The sequence below is a fragment of the Nicotiana tabacum genome, chromosome 7, assembly GCF_000715075.1.
Source record: "Nicotiana tabacum cultivar K326 chromosome 7, ASM71507v2, whole genome shotgun sequence".
Lineage (NCBI taxonomy): Eukaryota > Viridiplantae > Streptophyta > Magnoliopsida > Solanales > Solanaceae > Nicotiana > Nicotiana tabacum.
Window position 1 is genome coordinate 171,663,926 of NC_134086.1, and position 21,018 is coordinate 171,684,943.

The 21,018-nt window shown below is 38.6% G+C and overlaps 1 protein-coding gene across 1 annotated transcript; it reads left to right on the forward strand.

The window, feature by feature from the left end:
- Positions 1-9,479: 9,479 nt before the first annotated feature.
- LOC107826583 (uncharacterized) lies at positions 9,480-20,768 on the forward strand. Its single transcript, XM_016653570.2, has 15 exons — positions 9,480-9,929; positions 11,351-11,753; positions 12,292-12,469; positions 12,552-12,691; positions 14,186-15,059; positions 15,249-15,349; positions 15,543-15,687; positions 15,768-15,836; positions 15,933-15,978; positions 17,002-17,453; positions 17,600-17,679; positions 18,356-18,491; positions 19,424-19,604; positions 20,048-20,130; positions 20,215-20,768. The coding sequence occupies exons 1-15, from the start codon at positions 9,830-9,832 to the stop codon at positions 20,335-20,337; spliced, it is 3,111 nt and encodes a 1,036-aa protein (XP_016509056.1). The 5' UTR covers positions 9,480-9,829; the 3' UTR covers positions 20,338-20,768.
- The last annotated feature ends 250 nt before the right edge of the window (positions 20,769-21,018 follow it).

Below are 21,018 nucleotides of genomic sequence, written 5' to 3' on the forward strand. Positions count from 1 at the left end.
ACACCAAAGGAAAATGGAGAGAAATCTTGCCCGAAGTCCTTTGGGCATATCGCACAACTTCAAAGTCCAGTACCGGGGCTACCCCGTTCTCTTTGGTTTATGGTGCTAAAGCTTTAATACCGGTGGAAGTTGGGGAACCAAGCATCAGATTCTAATATGCGACAAATGAATCGAATGACGAGGCCATGAATATGAGCCTGGAGCTATTGGATGAATGACGTGAAACTGCCTTTGTTCGATTGGTTGCCCAAAAATAATGGATCGAAAGTTATTACAAATAAATGGTCAACCTTCCATATTTTAATATCGAGGACTTGGTACTGAGGAGGGTCATGTTAAACATATGAAATCCCAATGAAGGGATATTGGGTCCGAATTGGGAAGGGTCGTACCAGATTCTCAAAATCACAGGGAAAGGATCCTATAAGCTCGGAACGATGGATGTAGAACAACTACCGAACAATTGGAACGTAACTCATCTCAAAAGGTATTACTGCTGAGGTACGAGTCCATTTCAATTCTTTCTATTTTTTGACTAACACTTGCAGGTTATCAACAAGGAGCAGCATGAAGCCTTTAGGTCTTAAAGCACGCATTACACTCTTTTTCCCTTGAACCATTCTTGTCCTAATTGGGTTTTTCAGCAAGGTTTTTAACGAGGCAATAATGGATCGTACTAACTTATAATAAAAGGCTGATCACGAATCTGTATCAAAGATAATGTTTATAGTATCTGAGATTTCTCTACAATCAACCTCGAATATTGGGGGGATTACCCTCGGATATTGAATTGTTCTAGAAAGGAAATTATTTCGAAATGAAAGGGTCTCAATAGGTAGGATTTATTGTAAGGGAGAAACAGTCAGAACGAATTGTGCACACATAGATTGCTCGAGCCTTGACACAAAACATGTATGCATGTGTGACTATTTTTGACAAGAATAAAGAGAAGTACTTTCCTTGCAACTATTTAATGTCATGGAAAATTTTTCACTTTACAATCCCATACTTTTGATCTATTATAGAGACGAGCACAAGAGTCGATTGCAACCTGAGTTCAGATAATCACTCCAGCACTTGCGGACTATCGTCCATAAAATAAACTCGAACAAATCGAACTATTGAACATCAAGGGCATAAGACCTTTTAGACAACCCTCGAATTTTAAGGCCATGGCCATACCCACTCGGGGACTGCTATCTTAGGCAAGCCTAGATAACTTAGGAAAGCGAGCTCACTGGGCTACACCTGAACTAAAAGGCTACCTCCAATTTAACACGATTCGGAGACGTCTGAAATTCGTAACAAAAATAGGCCTTCGAAAAAGAAAAAATTCTTTCACAACCAGTTCTAAAGGCTACCCTCGGCAGAATCTTAAACTTAAGATATTTTTGTGAAAAAACTTCGGTAACACCGAACCCCGATAATGCCTTAACCCGGAAGGGCAATAAAGGCAGAGTTTGTTCAAACCCTCGAACACAACCTTATTATTTTGTGCTAAGGCATTCCAACCTTTGTGAAAATAAGCAATAGAACAAAGGAAAAATTTTAGAGCCGAAAAGGGTGGAAAGCCTTTTATATAAACAATCTTTTTACAAAGATCAGATCGGCCAAAAACAAAAGAAAGCAAAATACAAAGGCCTAAGGACTACTTTTACTTCTAGTTCAAGAGATCATTCTCACTCGACTAGAAAGCCTAAGGGCCACTTTTATTTTCGAGTCTGAGAAACCACTCTCATTCGGCTATCAAGCTTAAGGGTTACCTTAATTCAAGTTTAAATAAATAATCCCACTCGGCACAAAACCGCCTAAGTTCGAATTCGAGCTTTCGATCGAGGATTACCGATCAGAAATGGTCGAGGGCAGTACTTACTATCGGCCCTTACCGCCTCAAAGCTTCGAATGCGACCCTATTATATCATGCTAAGGCACTTTTGACCTTTGTATAAATTAATGAAAGGCAACAGAATCTAAAACCATGGAAAGGAAAAAAATTATACAAAAAGCCTTTTATCAAGGGCCACATGGCCCGATCGAGAATTTTTTACAAAAGCCGATAGGCCTCAACATAAAAGCAAAAATTACAAAGCCTAAGCAGCATGATCCTTATCGGATGAAGCATCTTTGCCCTCGGAGTCTTCTCCACTAAATTCGCTCAAACTCTCGGAGTGTTCCTCAGGAAAAACCAGTTTTCGAGCCCTTATTTCTTCTGCTCTGGCAATCATGATTTCAGTGGATATATCAAAACCCTGAGCATGGGGTCCCTCGAAGGCCTCCCTTAGAGCTTGCCACTTCTCATGATCCACCATGCTCCTGGCCTGTGCCTGGGTAGCTTCGACATCGACCTTGTATTGGGTCACATTAGCTTGGGCCTTGGTGTTGGCCACTGCCGCCTCAGATTTGGCTACTTCGAGCTCTCTGGCCAAGTTGGCTAAATTGGACTGAAGCTCCTCAATTTTCTTTGCTTGCACCGAGGCCTTCTCCCTTGCAGCCCGAACCTGAGATTTGGCCGACTCCAGCTTTGCTTGTACGACCTCCTTTTTTGAAGCTAGGATGTCTGTACACCCCTTGAACTTTTTAGCTTCGGCTCGTATTTCGTCTATTTATATCTGAAGGTCCTTGATCTGTTCGAGCCTCTATCGAACCTGTAGAATTGGATCATTAGTTGTTATCTCCAACTTATCTTCACTATCATGAAGCACTCGGAATACCTGCTTGGCCATCTCAGCATGCTCATCTCGAGCCGTCACCATATCTGCATGGAGCTTCTCACTGAGAGGCTTATAAGAAGGCTCCGAACCTCAGCCTTGCGCTCCTCTCAGATTCGAAGGAAGGCCTCATGATGCAATACCGAAGCCTACAAGTAGGGAAGAATATGTTAGAATTATCTATAATTTAAAGTTTTAAAAAGATAATGGAATGGCCCTCGAACTTACCCGATTCAGAGCGTGATGGGCCTCGTTGAACAAACAAGAAACTTCCACCTCATCCATCTTGCCTTGGTCTTCTTCAGTGACCAAGCATCGGAGATAGCTAGCCACCCCTACGGGAGCATAAAGAACCCGAGCATCCTCCTGGTCCAAGATGATAATTGATCACTTATGCTCGGAATCGACACTGGGAGCCGGAAACTGATTGGTCATTTTAAAGCTTGAGGAAGCCTCAGTCGAGCTCTTCCTCGGTACATCCAAGTCACCCAGGCCGGTGACATTTTCCACTCCAACAAAATAGCCACAAAAAGGGTCTTCTGCTCCATGGACCCCTTCCCCGTGGCAATTCTCCACTGCCTGAGCTTCATGCATCATCGACTCAGTGAATGGAGGAAACAAGGGGGAATATTCAATATCTACCACCCCAAGTAAATCTTTTAGGGCACCGCCTTCATCTTGGGAAACCTCGAGCATGGTTTCTACACCAATATCGACTGCCTCCTCGATAGCCTTCTCACCTCGAGGTAAAGTGTCTTCAGCTCCTTCTGGCTCGGGGACTTCGTCAAATGGAGGCAGAGCAGTTTCAGCTCCCGCCAACCCAGTAGTTCCTTGAATCTCGGTGCCAGCTCGCACACGGGCCACCAACCCGGAGTCTTCCTCTTCTTCGACCTCATCTTTAGCCGTTGGACTGACTACAAAGTTAGAGGGATGGCGTTCCCCTTGAGTTGACGGGCCATTTTATTTTAGGGTTTTTGCCCCTCAGAGTTCGTGGACCTCGAAGCCCTTTTCCTTTTCTCCTCCTTCACCGGCTTCGAGATAGATGGTGGGGGAAGAATTTCTTCATCACTAGATGGGGGCCTCATTGCTACGTTCTTCTCGAGGCCTACAAAAGGAAAAAGATGAGTAAGATCGATACGAGACCCGAACGATAACCGTTCTAAGAAAGAAAATTACCGTGGTTACGGGCCTCCCATTGACCCTTTGATAACTCCGTCCAAGCACGCTCGGAGTAAGACTTCTGCGACACTAGGCCCTCAACCCATTGCCTGAGATCAGGGATTACTTCCGACACATGGGCCATAGTTACAACACAAAAAACATAGATGAGGAAAGAAGATGAGAAGTAAAATGACAAAGTTAGATATTCAAGGCAAAGCAATACTTACGATTCATGTTCCATATTTTAGGAAACGACATGTCTTCGGTAGGGATTAGGTCTAAAGTCTTTATTCAGACAAATCAGCCCATACAACCTCGATCTCGGGTCTCATCTATGCTCGAGAACAGGGGTTTGGTGGCTCGGTGGTAAAGCTTGATCAATCCTCCTCGATAAAGCCGGTGATTATAGAGATGCATAAGGTGATCAAGGGTAAAAGGATGCCCCTCGATCTTGTTTACAAAAAATTGGAGAAGAATCATGATCCTCCAGAATGATAGATGAATCTGGCCTAGGGTCACATCGTACCTCTTGCAGAAGGAAATAATGATGGGGTCTGAAGGACCCAATGTGAAAGGATAAGTGTAAACACTTAGGAACCCTTCCACATGGGTAGTGGTTGATTCCTCAAGCGAGGGCACCACCACGTGCTTGTCAACCCATTTGCAGTCCTATTTAACTTGGTCGAGGAGATCGTCGGTAATTGTACATATGTACCTCGACATCGGTTCGCATCGACTCGGTACCGGTGGTGTATTCTCTACCTTAAAATCAATAGCAGTGGGGCACTTTGTCGCAACGAAGTCCTCTAGGGGAGGTTCCGCCACGGCTCCATCGCCGACGAGCCTTGATGAAGTAGCGATTTCCTTTTGTGGAATGGTTTTTGAAGTCTTAGCCATTTTTACTTTTACAAATGAAGAAAAGTGGAAACTGGGAAGAAACACTTGGTATTTTGGGATGAAACGGGCGAAGAAACACCAGAGATTTGAGAATATAAAGTTTTGAGGAAGGCAAAAGGATTTTGAGGGTGAGAGCAAAGAAAATTTGAAAGTAAAGTTTGGGAAAAAGAAGAAGGATACATTTATAGGTTTGAGATGATGGTTCAATTCAGTAGTGTTCGACTGCCGGCTGACACACATTAAATGCTTGAGAAACTGTATCGACGAGACATTTCGGTTATCTCTATTGCTTACATCACAGTGAAGATTGAGGGCTCAAGTCATTTTTTGTCATTACTCCAAAAAATGAGGGGACTATCTATATACGGTCAAAATTGGGCTTGCCCCTTTTTATGATTAATCGATACCGGGGGGGGGGGGGGGGACAGGCCAGGGTTCGACCCCATACCATACCAGACCGAGACACGAAGTAGATGGACAAGACTCAGGGACCAATCGAGATCAAAACCAGCCTAGATCAAGACCGAGCCGGGTAAAGATCGAGCAAGATCGAGGGGAACCTGCCGAGTCAAATAATGGAAAAGCCGAGATATCCGCGATCGGGCGAGGATCACGACGAAAATCTCAGCATGTATCAAGAAGAGGCTGATTAATTAGCCAATCATAGCGTTTCTTAGTGTATTTAGAATTCTACCAAGAGTAGGACTCCTCTACTATATAAAGGGGGTCTAATCATTTGTAAAGGATCATCATATTCACGTTACATAAAGCTATATACTACTTCTCTCTTAATCTTTCAGCATTGTGCTACTTTGTTCTTGTGTCAATTGAATCTTTACTTGGCTCAAGGGTGATCAAATTCGAAGGCCAAGGCTACTTGATTCAATTGGTTTGCTTTAATTCATATTTACTGTCAATTTTAAAATCAATCTATGTTTTGCTCAGTTTGCACTAAGTAAAATCACGTATCCTTAAAACCACAATATAAATTCAATTGTTATCATTTTTAGGGTAAACAGTGAGGGAAAAGGATGTGTGGTATGGGGAAGATAAGAGATGTATGGGTCGGGTGGGGCAGTAAATAAGGGTTAAGTTAAAAACGAGTAGGTCGGGTTTAATAATTATAAATGGACTAAAGTCAAACGCGTGCATTACACTGGTATACATTTTACTTGTACTGGTTAAAGAAGGTGTATGTTAGAAACACTTTGAATGATTGAGTGTGTAACATTATTTTCGTCGTCAGAAAGTGTGTAATAGGGTTTTGGTCCATAGTTGAGGGGACAACTTATGTATTTTGCCTACAAATAAATCAAACTAGATTCTTTAAAAGGAAGAGCATATAATGTGACTTAATTGCCACATATTATATGTTCTTGGAGTTTCTAATAGGAACAAACCTTAGTTAAGGTGTACATGAAAACTAGCAATAATTTTAAGGGGCCACGTATGTATTTGGCTTTTTCTCATATCTTGATTAGCTTTTGCATTTTGTATTTTCATTAATGTTATTCTACTTCGTTGAGTTGTAATCATTAGTTACTATCATTAATACAATATTTATTTTGGAGTTGTTACATTGGTGCTTTCATCTATTGAACTCTAATAGCAATACTATATCGATTCAGCGGCAACAACAACCCAGAGAGCTGGCTTTTTTGGGCTACTTCACCTATCTTGGCTTCACCAAGAAGGATTGTTTACCTCTTCCTTCCTTTTACCTTGATGGTAAAGGTCTTACTTGGTTCAATTGGTTGTTTTGGAACAAGAATTTTTCGATTGGAAATATTTCATGGCAAAATTTGCTCAGTATTTTCGACATCAAACCAACACAGATCCATGGGGCATCTAGCTAGTTCCTTTCTGATTCGTTTTAACTACTACATTAATTTTGTCCTTATAATTACACAATCATCTCCGACATTCTCTCTTCCTGCTTCGAGTTACTTTTTGAAGTCTTCTGCATTCTACGAAGCTAAAAGTGGTACATGTGTTTGGTATCCAGAGAAGTATACGTATGCAACTCCTTTGGCATTGATTACTAGGAACAATATTGAGATTGAAACTCTTGAAGACATGAAAATACCTCAACTTGGGAATGCAAAATCAGTAAAGGTAGCAAATTTGGTACGTGCACATTCTTCTATTACATAAGTTGAGGTGTTCGACGAAATTTCACACACAGCAATGAGCTTCGCAATTCATGATCTTAACGCTATTGTCCATGAGAGAGAATACTCTGCAACTACACTAACCATGGTGTACGACAATAGCTTTTGCGGAGATGTCAGTTCGCAAACAAAGGTACCCATTGCGGTATTAGATGATACAAAAGAATCTAATACCGAGGATGAGGAAAATTCAAAAGATAATGTAGCTTTCTTTGACAAATCTCCTAAAAAAGATAGATCTAGTTTTCTGGTTCTTTTTGCTATCCAAGGAACTGCAAAGTCGAATGTGAGCGTGCGAATTGCTGAAATCAAATATTATCTATTTGATAGTGACTTATGGCTTCACACAATTTTATGTTTGGATAATTCTCTTGAAGAAATTCATGGGTAAACAAAATAAAGTGTCGTTTTACCTTGACTTTGGCTTACACAAATGCAATTGGGTTGATATTGGGCATGCACGATTCTTGTTGTCTCACTCGAGCATACGTTCTGGGGAGGAGAAAATACATGGAGTTCTCTAGGCCTTTGCTGAAAGTCACTCCAGCCAGTCATCAAAACTTGTTAATCGAGTTGTTACACTCTTGCTTGTTATGCTTGGAATAATTCATAACACAAGGTCTACTTTGTCATCTATTGCCTTTGATCCTGGCTCTTATCTTTATTATGATACATTTTCTCACCTTAGTGAACTCGATCATGCTAAACTTATATTATCCTTGCATCGATTTCCACTTAATAAATTCAGATTAGGCATCCTATTTGATCCTGGTTCTAGTTTGTTTATCACATTTATTGGAGGTGTAAGATATTGTGTAGTCATGATTACAGATGATTTCAAGTAGATTCTTAGGATATTTGAGTATTATACTGGTTCAACCTCCAATGATCCATGCATTTGAATCAATTCCCCTTTGATCTTGGTGGTAATATGTTCACGATTTTTTGATTATTGTCCTACTCATCACATTATCTGCATATTAAGACTTTAAGCATCACATTCTTTTGGTGAATTTCCCTGTTCCCCTGGTTAATTTATGCGCTGGAGACATGTTACAACTCTGGGTAAAAGAGAACCAAATATTTCTTACATATGCTCTCGGTATTTTAGAGTGGGAGAATTTATATTTGGAGCAATAAAGAATATTAGTGCTATTGGCATTTGTCTGCCAGTTGTGTTATTGCGAATCACCGCGGCTAATTTTTATTAATTGAATTAGATTTTGACTCTTTAGCACTAGTTGTAGATTTTGCTTCTGATTTATATTATCAGGTCACTCATAGAACATGATACTTATGCATCTAATTAGAAAGCTTTGGCCTTATTTGGGCTTAGCAATCTTGGATTATTGTGCTTTGTGTAAGTTGAGTGAAGATCAAAGTCTTTTTTATTGGATGAGTCACTGTTGTAGTGGAACTGCACAAAATATAACTAGATTCGAACATGACCTCATTTTTCCTGACTTGTCTATTTCAACTTGTAGAAATATTATGTTTCAACATCCACGAAAAACTCATTGATATATATTGGCTCAGCAACCTAAGATAAATATTTGCGTATAGGATCCAGGAATAAGTTCTATGTCTCTAACAAGTTAGACATTGACCATTGAGGCAATATTATTATTGAGATATACTGGCAAATTTTACTTCATCATGTATTCTAACCATATGGCTAAAGCGTGGGATTCCAGACAACAGTAGTGTTTGCATTCTTATATTTTGCAATTTGATTTGACAGGGGCAATTATTGGGTCTCCAGCTTTTCATTACTGCTATAATGCTGAATATTTGGATGATAAACATGAAATTTTGGTGGCACACTTCAACCACAATCAGTTTAGGAACTCGATTTCAGTTGCTATTGACTATTCGATTCAGGTTGTGACCACATCAGACCTGCCTAGTTATTCATCAAATGTGACAGAAATAGAGCATCCACTTCCTAGTGTGATTGCAAATTCTCTGTCTATCCAGAAAGAATTTTTCTATAGAAGCATTAGAGTTCATGTTAGGGCGGAAGTATTGTTGTGAATCAAATTGACTTTGTAAGAACCCACAGGCTAGAAATAGTGAATGAGACTAGTCCAGTTGGGATTATTGTGCCTAGCAAAATATTGAAGATTTTAACTGGGATCCAAGCCCAATTAACAACTAGTTAAAAGAACTATGGGTATTGTTGAAATAAATACTCTCATTATCAATTTTGAGTTTAGCTTCTCCTCCCCTTCTTGATTCTCTCCTTTCTTAGCTTCGCATTTTGTATTTTCCTTAATGTTGTTCTACTTTCTTGAGATGTAATCGTTAGTTACTACCATTGTTAGTTAGTACCATCAATATAATACTACCAATGTGATCTGTATGTTAGAGTTGTTACAACCTCTTAAAAATTACAAAATAAAAATATAATAGTCACGTGGAAGTTTTAAAGCTTAAAATTTATAAATATTGCTTTGTACAAGTTAGACAATGTCAAATAACGATACTATAATAAATGAGCATAGAGGGGAAATTTCATCAAACTAACATTGCGGACAGTGGTAGAATTAAGAATCCAACATCAATACAAAAGGTTGGCCAGCTCAAAACAAAGGTTGGCTAACGTGTTTCTCCAACTGGTAATGACGATTTCACCTCTCCTTTTCCCACGTATTTTTCTCTCTCTTCCACCGCAGCCCAACCAACTACAGAACCGAAAACCATAGGATCCCAGAATCTTCTCCTCCTTGGTCTCAAAGCTTTTCGACTGGGGAAAAATTGACTAGGATCAGATTCTTGTGTCCTTATTAAATCAATCGATTTTGATGCGGTAGATTCCAATTTCATTTTTTTAATCTTTAGGGATTTTATTGGGTTTCAAATTCTTGGAAGAATTCTAGGGTTTGAGACACAATGAAGGCCATGGAGACCTTGCAAGATCTGATTGAAGAAGTAAAAGTTCGAACGGTTTGGTGGGGTTTGTGTATATTTGCTGTCTGTTACTTTTTAACACGTAAGTTCTTTTCAATTATCTCTTTTTTCTTCACATGATGTATCTTCTTAGTAGGAAAATACACTGCCCATTAGGGTCTTTCTGGGTACTCCGTTATTTTTCAATTTTTGCCCATCTAATTTCTGATAATTTGTTGCCTGTGTAACTATAGTTTTCTATAAAATTATGGGATTACTTTCACTATTTTGATCACAATAATTTCATACGTGTTTTAGCGTTCCTTTGATCAATGGCCGTGAAAAGACTCTTTTTCTAATTGAGTTTGACTTGTATACTTGGAAGCAATTTTTACACCATCAGGTCTTGTAGAGGTAACTTTTCTTATTTTTCAAGATTACAAATTTTACATTTTAAGGAGACCTGTAGATATCATTTGGATGACGTGATAGTGTAAACAATTGCTTACAATGATGGTATATATAACTTAACCTCTCTTTTATTATGTTCTTTTGTGGTGTTCTCGAGTAATGTTTTATGACTGAAGATTAAGACATTGCTTACTAAGTTTGTTGGAGCTTTACATTGGGCTGGCTATGGCACTGTAGTGAAAATGCTTAAAAGTGAACTCAATATTGAATTTAAAAGAAAAACTCTCAAATTATTGATTCTTCGTCCTTTTTGTTTTAATATGATATGTTTAGTCTTCTGGTGTGTGGTTCTATTGACCACTTCAGCTACTTCAAATTTGTTTTTCATTTTTCAGCAAAGGAATTACATTTGGGACTTAAAGAAGTTATTTAATCTACCTGCTACTGAGTGAGTTACCTTTAGTGAGATGTTAGAAGGGAGAACTTGTAATGGCTTCTTGTGAACAGCCCGCCTCGCACTAAGGCACCCTTATTGTCACTTGAAGTCTAGTCTATTTCGTGTCTGGTTTACATATATATGATATATTTGATCTTACTTCCTGGGCCAAAAGAGAGTTATTCATGAAGTTACTTATTAAAAAAAGGGCTAACGCTCCTTACTTGATAAAAAAAGGGCTAACAAAGAGAGTTATTCACGGAAGACTGTTGCTTGTCTAGCAGATGACTTTGAAAACACAAAAAAAGCTAGACTATAAAGATGTTTGTTGTGACCGTGGTTAAAAGTCTCATTCTAGTATCAAATCATAAGACTTAGAACATAGAGGTTGTCATAAAATGTGAACCCAATATTAGCTGCATAATTGGAGATGGCCAGATGGGTCATAGATTTGGTAGCTTTCATCAAATTTTTCATGAAAAAGGGGATAAGGAAAAGGGAAATAAGGTGGATGAATTTGCAAGTTTGTTCCAATCTTTCTTTGAGTCTCTTTACCGAATTATCATACTTAATTCTGAGCCTCCGTGCAATGTTTCTGGTAAATTGTTTGCCACAACCATCAATTTGCTCTCTATTGTTGCATTATGATTGTTTTTGGATTCAACTCTTGATTGCAGACACCAGTACATCGATGTGGATGAATCTACCTATAGCTGTACTGTTGGTTTTTGGATTACGGATATTGTTTAATGAAGTGGACTTCCGTTGGAAAGTTCGGAATGTGCGGCCACCAACATACTTGGCACACTTAGAAAAGAAGCAGCTATCTGTGAATGATAGTCGACTTTCTACCTCACCACCCACACTGAAATGGAAGAGGAAAATTGGTTCTCCACTTGTAGAGGCAGCAGCAGAGGGGTTCATTGACAAGGTTTTGCATGATTTTGTGATTGATTTGTGGTACTCGGATATTACACCTGACAGGGAGGCACCAGAGCTGATACATGAAATAATCATGGATGTCCTTGGTGAAATATCTGGAAGAGTGAAAGGAATTAACCTTGTAGAACTGTTGACAAGGTATTTATTTCCCTGTCATTTCTCTGACTCAAATAGAGATGGCAATGGGGCAGGGAACACCTATCCCCATGACCGGCCCATCCCCTCTCTTCCTTAAAGGTTACTAGTTTTGCGAACAGGGAACTTTTTCTCAGATTTTAATTGCTGTTGTAACGCTTGAGAGAATTGAATTTAAAGAAAAAAGTCATCTTACATAGCCAAAGAATTTACAAAAAATATATGAAGTGGTTTAAGACGAGATGCTTTTGCGCTAACTATTCTCACTATTCACTTGTTATCCTTTTTGTGAACTATATTTTACACTGGCAATAACTTAGTCATGAAAGAATACAGTCCCTCATTTGTGCCCATTTTCCCACTTAATACCCCCTCTCTTCCACTCCTCTACGGGCAGGGTGGGGCATTTCCTTGATTTGTTGCTCCCATTGCCATTCTTTAACATAATTCTTCCTTTATTCTATTTGTTGTTTCTCAAACTCGTGACTGCTGGACTGATTTTGAGTCACCAGTAATTGAACCAAGTTATCTAATTCTTTAGGGATGTGGTGGACCTGATAGGAGATCACCTAGACCTTTTCCGCAGGAACCAGACAGCTATTGGCGTGGATGTCATGGGTACATTGTCTTCGGAAGAAAGGGATGAAAGATTGAAGCACCATCTGTTGGCCTCTAAAGAACTTCACCCTGCTTTGATATCAGCTGAGAGTGAGTACAAGGTGTGAGTGGAGTGTTCTGATGGAAAAATTGTCTCTTTCTCAGTTGGCATACTTGGCATGCTATCTAATGCTTCTTTTATAGGTACTTCAACGGCTCATTGGTGGAATCTTAGCTGTTGTGCTAAGACCCAGGGAAGCACAAAGCCCCTTAGTTCGGTGTATTGCCAGAGAACTATTAACTTCTTTAGTGGTACAGCCTCTTCTGAATCTTGCAAGCCCCGGGTGAGTTAATCTCTTACGAATGTTTATCATCAAAATTCAATGTTCTCAGTATACAAAACTTTGTCTAATGTATATCTGTTATGCTTTCAGTTGTCTAGGTTTATACCATGCAAAATAGAAGGTTATATGTATATTTTGCATTACTTAGAGAGGGAGGAGGCTTATAGCTGCTAATTGGTTGTAAGATCTAAAGTTGCTGATTAGTCCCTTGTACAGTAAATGACTAAATGCTACCAGTGAGAGCTAAGATGCATTGGGCTACCTCCACAATTAGGGGTATCTGAATATTTTTTATGTTTTTCATGTGGAATATATTAGATTCAGAGTGGTTGTTGGTCATTATATCAGGGTTTGCATAGCTATGAAATTTGAGTATTTATGTTTAGAATGTCATCAATATATTATACTTGAATGACTAAGTCAGTTAGTCCAAAGGTTGGATTGTTCTTGGTCATTCTTTATGGTTAAGAAATTACTTGATAATTCTTTTTTGCTCTATTACTATTCTATATGTTATTTCTTTTTGAGTACTGAGATGATTGGAAAAAAAACAAGAGAGAGGATCTTGATCCGCTCCACCCAAACAACAACAATAACAACATACCCAGTGAAATCCCACAAGTGGGGTCTGGGGAGTGTAGTGTATACGCAGACCTTACCCCTACCTCGTGGAGGTAGAGAGGCTGTTTGCCGAACACACACAAAAGAAAAAAGGAAGAGGCTGGGAGAGAGATGAAATGACTTACTTCTATAGATAGATGGATGCTTACACCAAGGAAAGTCAAGTCTTTTCTTCTACTCACCTTTCACCCTCCTGCCTCAGCATATTTTTGGGTTTAGCTTCTGTTTCGTTTTCTTTTCTTCTTCCGTTCTTTGTTAGTGCATTGGAGTTTGAGGAGGAGGAAGATTTAGGTCAGAGGCACACAGTATATGTTTTCAGCGTACAGAGATAAGTTATTTGAATTGAAACAATTGGATGAAGCTCAAAGAACTAGTACAATTTACAGAGCCTTTTATGTTATCCTCTTGGAAATGAGAACTTGAAAGGTCTAGTGGATAGTGGTTACTTAACCAGTAACTTTGTCTATCTAGGGAACTATTGCCTCAAGGACATTTCAAACGCATATCTTTGTCCTGATACGACTTTCTAATCAATCTGAAAGACAAACGAATATCCCTTTCAGATCTCAGTAAGAAATGATACTTTTAGTTTATCCTTTATAATGCCACGTACATGTTGAATATGTTCAATAAAAAGTTATGATCGCATTGGTATTCGATTCTCTTGATAATGTGAATCGAGGACATCTTATCCTAGCTGCATTTCCCCCTCTAAATATAAAACACTGCCTTGCTTTGTGCAACGGGAAGTTTCTTGCAGTTCATTAAGTTTCTTGTGTTTTGGTTGATCAATCTAGCTTGTTCCATTTCAATTACCGGTTCCTTATCAACTTATCACTGATTTGCTGTTGGACTTGATGTATTTTCTTGCAGGTATATTAATGAATTGATTGAATACATTTTCCTTGCATATAATGATGAGGGGTGTAAGCAGTCCGGCGATGGTAAATCGACTAAAGCAGAAAGCCACAATCGCAATCAGGGTGCTTCCTCAGACACTGTAAAATGTTCAGAAACTGATTATAAACAGAAAGAACCTACCAAGAATCAAGGGACTGATGCCTCGATCTGCCAATATGACCATCGAAGAGAGCAATCATCAGCTAATGCAGGAAGTTCAATTTCTAGTTCGATTCAAGATGAGGCTAATCATCCAAGGCCTGCTGACTGGGCTCGTGTCCTTGAAGCAGCTACCCAGAGAAGAACAGAAGTTCTGATGCCTGAAAATCTTGAAAACATGTGGGCAATCGGCAGAAACTATAAGAAAAAAATCCAAAAGTATTCTGCCTCGGGAGGAATTCAGGCTCCTGGAGTAAAGGTTACTGTAAGCAGTGGAAAAGATGAGGGGAAAGAATTACCAACTCAGAAGTCTGAGGTAGTCATGAAAATGGTAGATAAACAACACGATCCAAATCAACCACATAATCAGAGAAGTCATGCCCTGCATTTGTCTCAAGAGCTAAAAAAGGAAGTGCCATCCAAGGGAGGAATTTCCTATGATGTTGACAATGCTTCTGCCATTGTTGCATATGAGACTAAGACTAGGCTGAAGAGATCAAATAGTACATCTGATTTAGTTATCCAATCAAATACTGAAGATTTGCTTATGAGCAAAGGTGGTGGATCCATTATATCAGAATTCTATAGTGCAGAATATAGGAGAAACAATGCAGTACCCAGCACTATGAGTGCTTCAGACATGGTGATTCGTGGTGAGGGACATCATCGTCCAAAGCTGAAGTGCAGGGTATGTGCATTCTCCTCAATATTTTCCTCATACTCCAACATATGTCCCAAGAGGTCAAGCTGGCTCATAAGAAATTAAAAACTTGTGTGGTGTTGTATAATTAACTTCGTGAGCTATGCCTCAAATCCTTACCTTTGACTTCTTCCTTTTAAGATTCTCGTCGTTCACTACTGTTTCCTCCTCCCCTAGGTTTTGGGTGCATATTTTGAGAAGCTGGCCTCAAAATCTTTTGCTGTATATTCCATTGCGGTTACTGATGCCAATAATAACACTTGGTTCGTAAAGAGAAGGTATTGTTTCTATGGTCATACTGTAACTACTTAATGGTGCCTTGTCATCTAAAAACATCTTCATTCATGTTATTGTGTTAGGATTTTTATTGCATTTAAAGAAGTTCCTTTAAGCACTGAACAAGTTCTTTTCTCAACTTTCGCTCTGGCTTTGTTTAGCTGATATCATCCTATTGGGGTGCCGTTTAAACAGATACAGGAACTTCGAGAGATTGCATAGACACCTGAAGGATATTCCTAATTACACATTACATTTGCCTCCTAAGAGGATATTTTCATCGAGTACAGAAGATGCATTCGTTCATCATCGTTGCATTCAGCTTGACAAATATCTGCAAGTATGGTTCTGCACTGCTTTTATATCGATTTGGAATATTTTGTGCCTTCTGGTTGCTTTAGATGTTCTTTTCTCCAACAGGATCTCTTGTCAATTGCCAATGTGGCTGAGCAACATGAAGTGTGGGATTTTCTCAGTGCCTCTTCCAAGGTATGTTTTCTTGGAGTTTGTTAGGTCTTTTACCATTATTTCCTACAGATCTACGCTGTTTTAACCCAAACTAATACCTGATATGTGTCTATGAAGAACTACTCCTTTGGAAAATCTTCTTCAGTGATGAGAACACTGGCAGGTACTTCAATTTCTCTCAACCAACATGTTTGTGTTCTTTATTTATGTGATGATGAGTGGTGTTTCCATTTGGATATTTTGACATCTATATACTCGTAGACATGGAATGCTGTGGGTATTCCTGTTGATGATTGCAATAATAAATCTCCAGTGAAGGCCAGAATAACTTGTACCATGTTTCTTCACATAGGATACAGTGTGGATGTCTGATTCCAACTGCAAAAAATGCAATATTCTTGTAGTGAGTTGGGGAGTCCGTTTTGCTAAATTGTAAAACTAGTTTGAACAGAGTGATGTACAAATCAAATCGCAATGTGAGGCAAAACATTGTGATACTTTTCTTCGCATTATAGCATCTCCAGTTGTGAACCTGAAGTAGTTGCTTATTGAATTGTGTTAGAAAAGAGTTAAGTTCTTAAGTTAGATATTTCCCCGTGTAGGACAAGTACACCATGTATATTATGTTTGACACCTTTAAATAGGAGTGTCTTCTATTCACTGAATTGTCAAGCTATCAATTTATCTTTCTCTTTTATCATTCTCTCACATGATATTTGAGCATACCTTTGTAGGTCATTCTCGCACTTGTAAGTCCACATTCAAATACATGAGTGAACCTTAGAGTCGGTTACACATGTCGAGTATATGGTGAAATCCAATTAGGTTTATAAGGTCTTTGGCAACTTCATTTTCATGCATAAAAAATAAGGTGGAGGATGGATTATTTTTAGGCTATCTATTATGAAAGGTTTTTGGCTGTTCTGTGTAGGGATTTAAGTGAGCAATTGTTAAAATGTTCACTAACGAAACCTTTGTGGTGTACCAATGCTTAAGAAGCTTTAATGTCTCATTCAATCCGTCAGCTAAGTGAATAACTACTAATGATGACTGTTCTTTTACCTAAATATATACTTCTTTCTCTTTCTCTGATTGCTTAAGCATGAACATAATGAGTGAGTTACCTAGTGTATGGTAGTTACTTAATTTGTTAAAATCTGACTGAACTTATCCTTTGTGACTACAGTTAACGTGGATGATGCTGTGGATGATATTGTGCGTCAATTCAAAGGCGTTTCTGATGGTTTGATGCGTAAAGTTGTTGGCTCTCCTTCATCTTCTTCTTATGAACCTACTACCTCTACTTCAGACAGAAATTTGTCCTGGAATGTGGAGGAAATGAATAAACTGGCTTTAACACAAAGTACCTCCGAGTCACTTAATAGCTTTTCTGACAATGATGATGGTGATAAGGATGGAAGCCACGGGCAGGAGGAAGTAGGACCTAGTTCAGAAGCTAATGGGTGGCATTCGGACAATGAGTTGAATTCAAAAGGATTCCCCCCTCGGGTGGTTAAATGTAACGAAGAGCTGAGAAGCTCAGCGGCTGACTCGAAGTACGGTTCTGGAGGATTTCCAGACACAAGTTTGGCAGTAGTTCCCAGTCAACAAGAGGATCCAGCTGGAGTGCCACCAGAGGTATATCCATCTTCTTATTCTTGTCAACCTTCTGATCAAATGATATCAACAGTATTTCATCTGATATATTTCTCCTTCCAGCCGAGGGGTGCTTCACATGCTTCAGTTTTACTCATTCATTTTCATGGGTGTTTTTTTTCTTTCAGTGGACACCGCCCAATTTAAGTGTACCTATCTTGAATTTGGTGGACAAGATTTTTCAGCTGAATAGAAGAGGCTGGCTAAGGTGACAACAACATGTTTTGTACTTCTCTAATTCCTATTTCATTCCCTCCTGGTATCAAATTGAGAACTGTTTTCCTACATTTAACTTCTCTTTAATAGTTTAACTATTGAACCGGTTTCATCATCCATCTTTAATATCTTCATGCTTAATTTGGTTCCTAAAAATGACTTAGAAGGGTCAAATATACCATTTGATTTATAATTATGCCAAAACTACAATCTTCCATCCTGATAAGCTGAACTACTGAAGCATGCACAATATTTCTAATGGAATACATGAAGGAGAGAAGGAGATGATCCAGGACTTCACAGATTTTGACATGGTTTCAATGAACATCTATACATTTTTAATATTTATGTTTTCCTTACCTACGACATGAAGGTAGTAGGTTCATGTAGAAGGTTAGCAATGTATCTACTTTTTGTTTCTCCAAAATAACCCTGCTTTTTTATTAAAATATCCCTGTCTGGCTGCCAGCACATTAAATATAGGGGATTGTATGTCCGTCAACTACATTCCCCATTTTTCTTGTCTCTGCATTATTGCTCTGCTTGGTGTCAACTTTATTGCAAGTTTAAAACTGCCGACACTGCATGAAAGATATCTTGTATTCATATTATTTCCTTGATATGCCATCATTAAAGAACATCTAACATAGCCATTATTGTTCTTGCAGAAGACAAGTATTTTGGATATCAAAGGAAATAATGCAGTTAATGATGGAGGACGCTATTGATGATTGGCTGTTAAGGCAAATCCATTGGCTACGGAGAGAGGATGTTATTGCTCAGGGAATCGGATGGATTAAAGATGTAAGCATTTAGTTTTCTGGTTGTAACTTTTCCGCCTTAATTGCTTACATCTGAAGCCAAATTCTTTTTGGCTTCTGCTTCTGAAGTTACATTATTTACAGATTGCATTAACTAAATGACAAATGGAAAATACTGTTGATTGGTGAAGAGACATAGTTTGGAATTCCAAAAAGGACAATGGTGCAGAGTCCCTTTTTAGCAACCTTAGTGCAGGTTCCCTTTTGGGAGTTTTGACATGTTATGCCTCAAATCTTTTTACGCCCATGGATTTCCTCTTTGAGAGTTTTTTATAAAATAAATGGATGTGGCAATTCGTCAATATTTGATAATTCGATCTTTGATCATTGGTATCATAAACTTAGTTATTTTATTTCTTTTGAAAATGGTAATAGTATTGGTGTTATTATTTTAATGTATTTAATGTTGTATTTGAATCATTTAGCATGACACTTACAGCTAAGTCTTTTCGTTATTAGATTTCAAAGTCTGCCATCTATATTTGCTGCAACTTCTGTAAAATAGTATGTCTTACTGCAATACTTATTTTGAACTTGATGTGGCATATGTGAAAATAGCTATCTGATGGAAAGAGAACAGTATTTGGAAATCAATGTCAAGGGAATGAATTTTTACCCTGTGCTGCAACATAAAATGTTGAGAAGTATGCACCTTTATATTTGTTTGTAAGGGTTATAATGCTTTTTTTAAGACTAAGATTTATAATGTGGTTCAGTCAACTAAAATAATGGAGCATGCTATACTCATAATGTATGGAACTTGGCTATATCATCTTAATTTCTTTGCTTATTGGCTTTTTTCTCGACTTTCACTTGTGTCATCATTGTGCTACTTTAAGATTATAAAATGAGGAAGTTATGTAGAAGGATCATTTGGTAGTGACTTTTTGGGTCTGTTGTTGATTTGGTTCCTAGGTTCTCTGGCCGAATGGCATTTTCTTCATAAAATTAAGAAATCCAGTTGAAATCAACAATCGCGAACCAAATCAAGGAACCACGAGACAACCTGTAGGAAGTAAGGCCTCTAAGGCAGGATCTTTTGAGGAACAGCTTGAGGCTACTCGTAGAGCAAGTGATGTGAAAAAGATGCTCTATGGTAAGTGTGCTCTTGATTGTGCATGAATTGCCAACATTACTTTCTTACCTATTGTATGAATGGAAGTTCCTTAAAAATGCCATTTTCTACTCTTTTATGTAATTGACTGTGCAGAAGTAAAAAACGTCTCCCATTGTTGCTTCTTTTTAAATTGTTTTCAAACTGTAACACTTTTCCTTCAGCTAGCAAGTAGTAGATGTCTTGCTCAAATATTGATTCACGCAATTCCTTACTTCCACTGGGTGGTTCATGACTTCATGTTCACTTAGGTTAGGGTTACCTGTTCAATTTAACCAAAGCTGGCCCTGCAACTCTATATTTTTTTTTTTTGGGGGGGGGGGGGGAGGGGCACAATGGGCTGCACAGACAGACAGGGTTTTTAGCTGCCCAGCCTTGAGAGGGCCAGGGATAAATTGTTAACTAGTTCCTCTTTAAATTCTTAGATGGTGCTCCCGCCACATTGGTCAGCTTAATTGGGCACAAGCAGTACAGACGTTGTGCTAGAGATTTGTATTATTTCCTTCAGGTAAATACCTCACTGCGAGAACATTGGTTTCCTATTTACATGTTTTCCGCTGAACTAACAATGACAAATGAATTGAATGTGCAGTCTTCCATCTGTTTAAAGCAGCTTACATATGGTGTCCTCGAACTTGTACTCATATCGGTCTTCCCTGAGCTGAGGGATGTTGTGAAGGATATCCATGAAAAGGCACAAGCTCAACCTGTATAGGCTGTGACACTTTTTCTTTCTCAGTAACTCCATTAATGCGCTACGTGATTAAAGAAAAGTTAATGAGCTCATTTAACTCGACTCTCTGGCTATAGATTCCAAATCCTCCTGTAAAGCTGGGAAGGAGAGCGGATCTAGGCAGGGGTATGGAAACTTAGTGACTTGATTTTGTCAAATTAATTTTTTTTTTTTCAGTCTAGGATCTTGGACTGCAGGAAATTCTTTTATGGGATGCCAAAAGTAGGAGCAAATGCTCTACTTTTGCTTCTTACTGTACAAAGTGTGCATTAGAATCTGTACAGTAGTCAGTTTTGGTGTGCAGTCTTGTATATTCATTTGGAACTACCTCAATTGGATGATATAACTAGTCGGGCTGATGCTAGCCATATTAAATTCACTACATGATGAATCCAAATTTTGCATTAATATCATCTCTTGTTTTTTTGCTGCTGGCTCCTTGACCTTTCCTTTGATCTAGTGGGGCTAAACTCTTATTGTGACACGAAAATTGTGAAAAAAGCATGACTAGTTTTCGGACTGGTAATCTAAAAATAGCTAGCATTTGCAGAGTCACTGTAAAATAGTCACTATCTTATGTGGAGATAAAATCTGGACAAAAATATCCTAGTTGAAACACGGAAAATTCTAGTATGGAGCTCATGTGTGTAAACTTTCAGCATA

Bases quoted from the DNA above. Each gene is read 5' to 3' on its own strand.
- LOC107826583 (XM_016653570.2), top strand. From the start codon at position 9,830: ATGAAGGCCATGGAGACCTTGCAAGATCTGATTGAAGAAGTAAAAGTT. The intron at 12,692-14,185 runs GTGAGTTAATCT...ATTTTCTTGCAG, and splicing joins CTGAATCTTGCAAGCCCCGG to GTATATTAATGAATTGATTG. The intron at 15,979-17,001 runs GTACTTCAATTT...TTGTGACTACAG, and splicing joins AGTGATGAGAACACTGGCAG to TTAACGTGGATGATGCTGTG.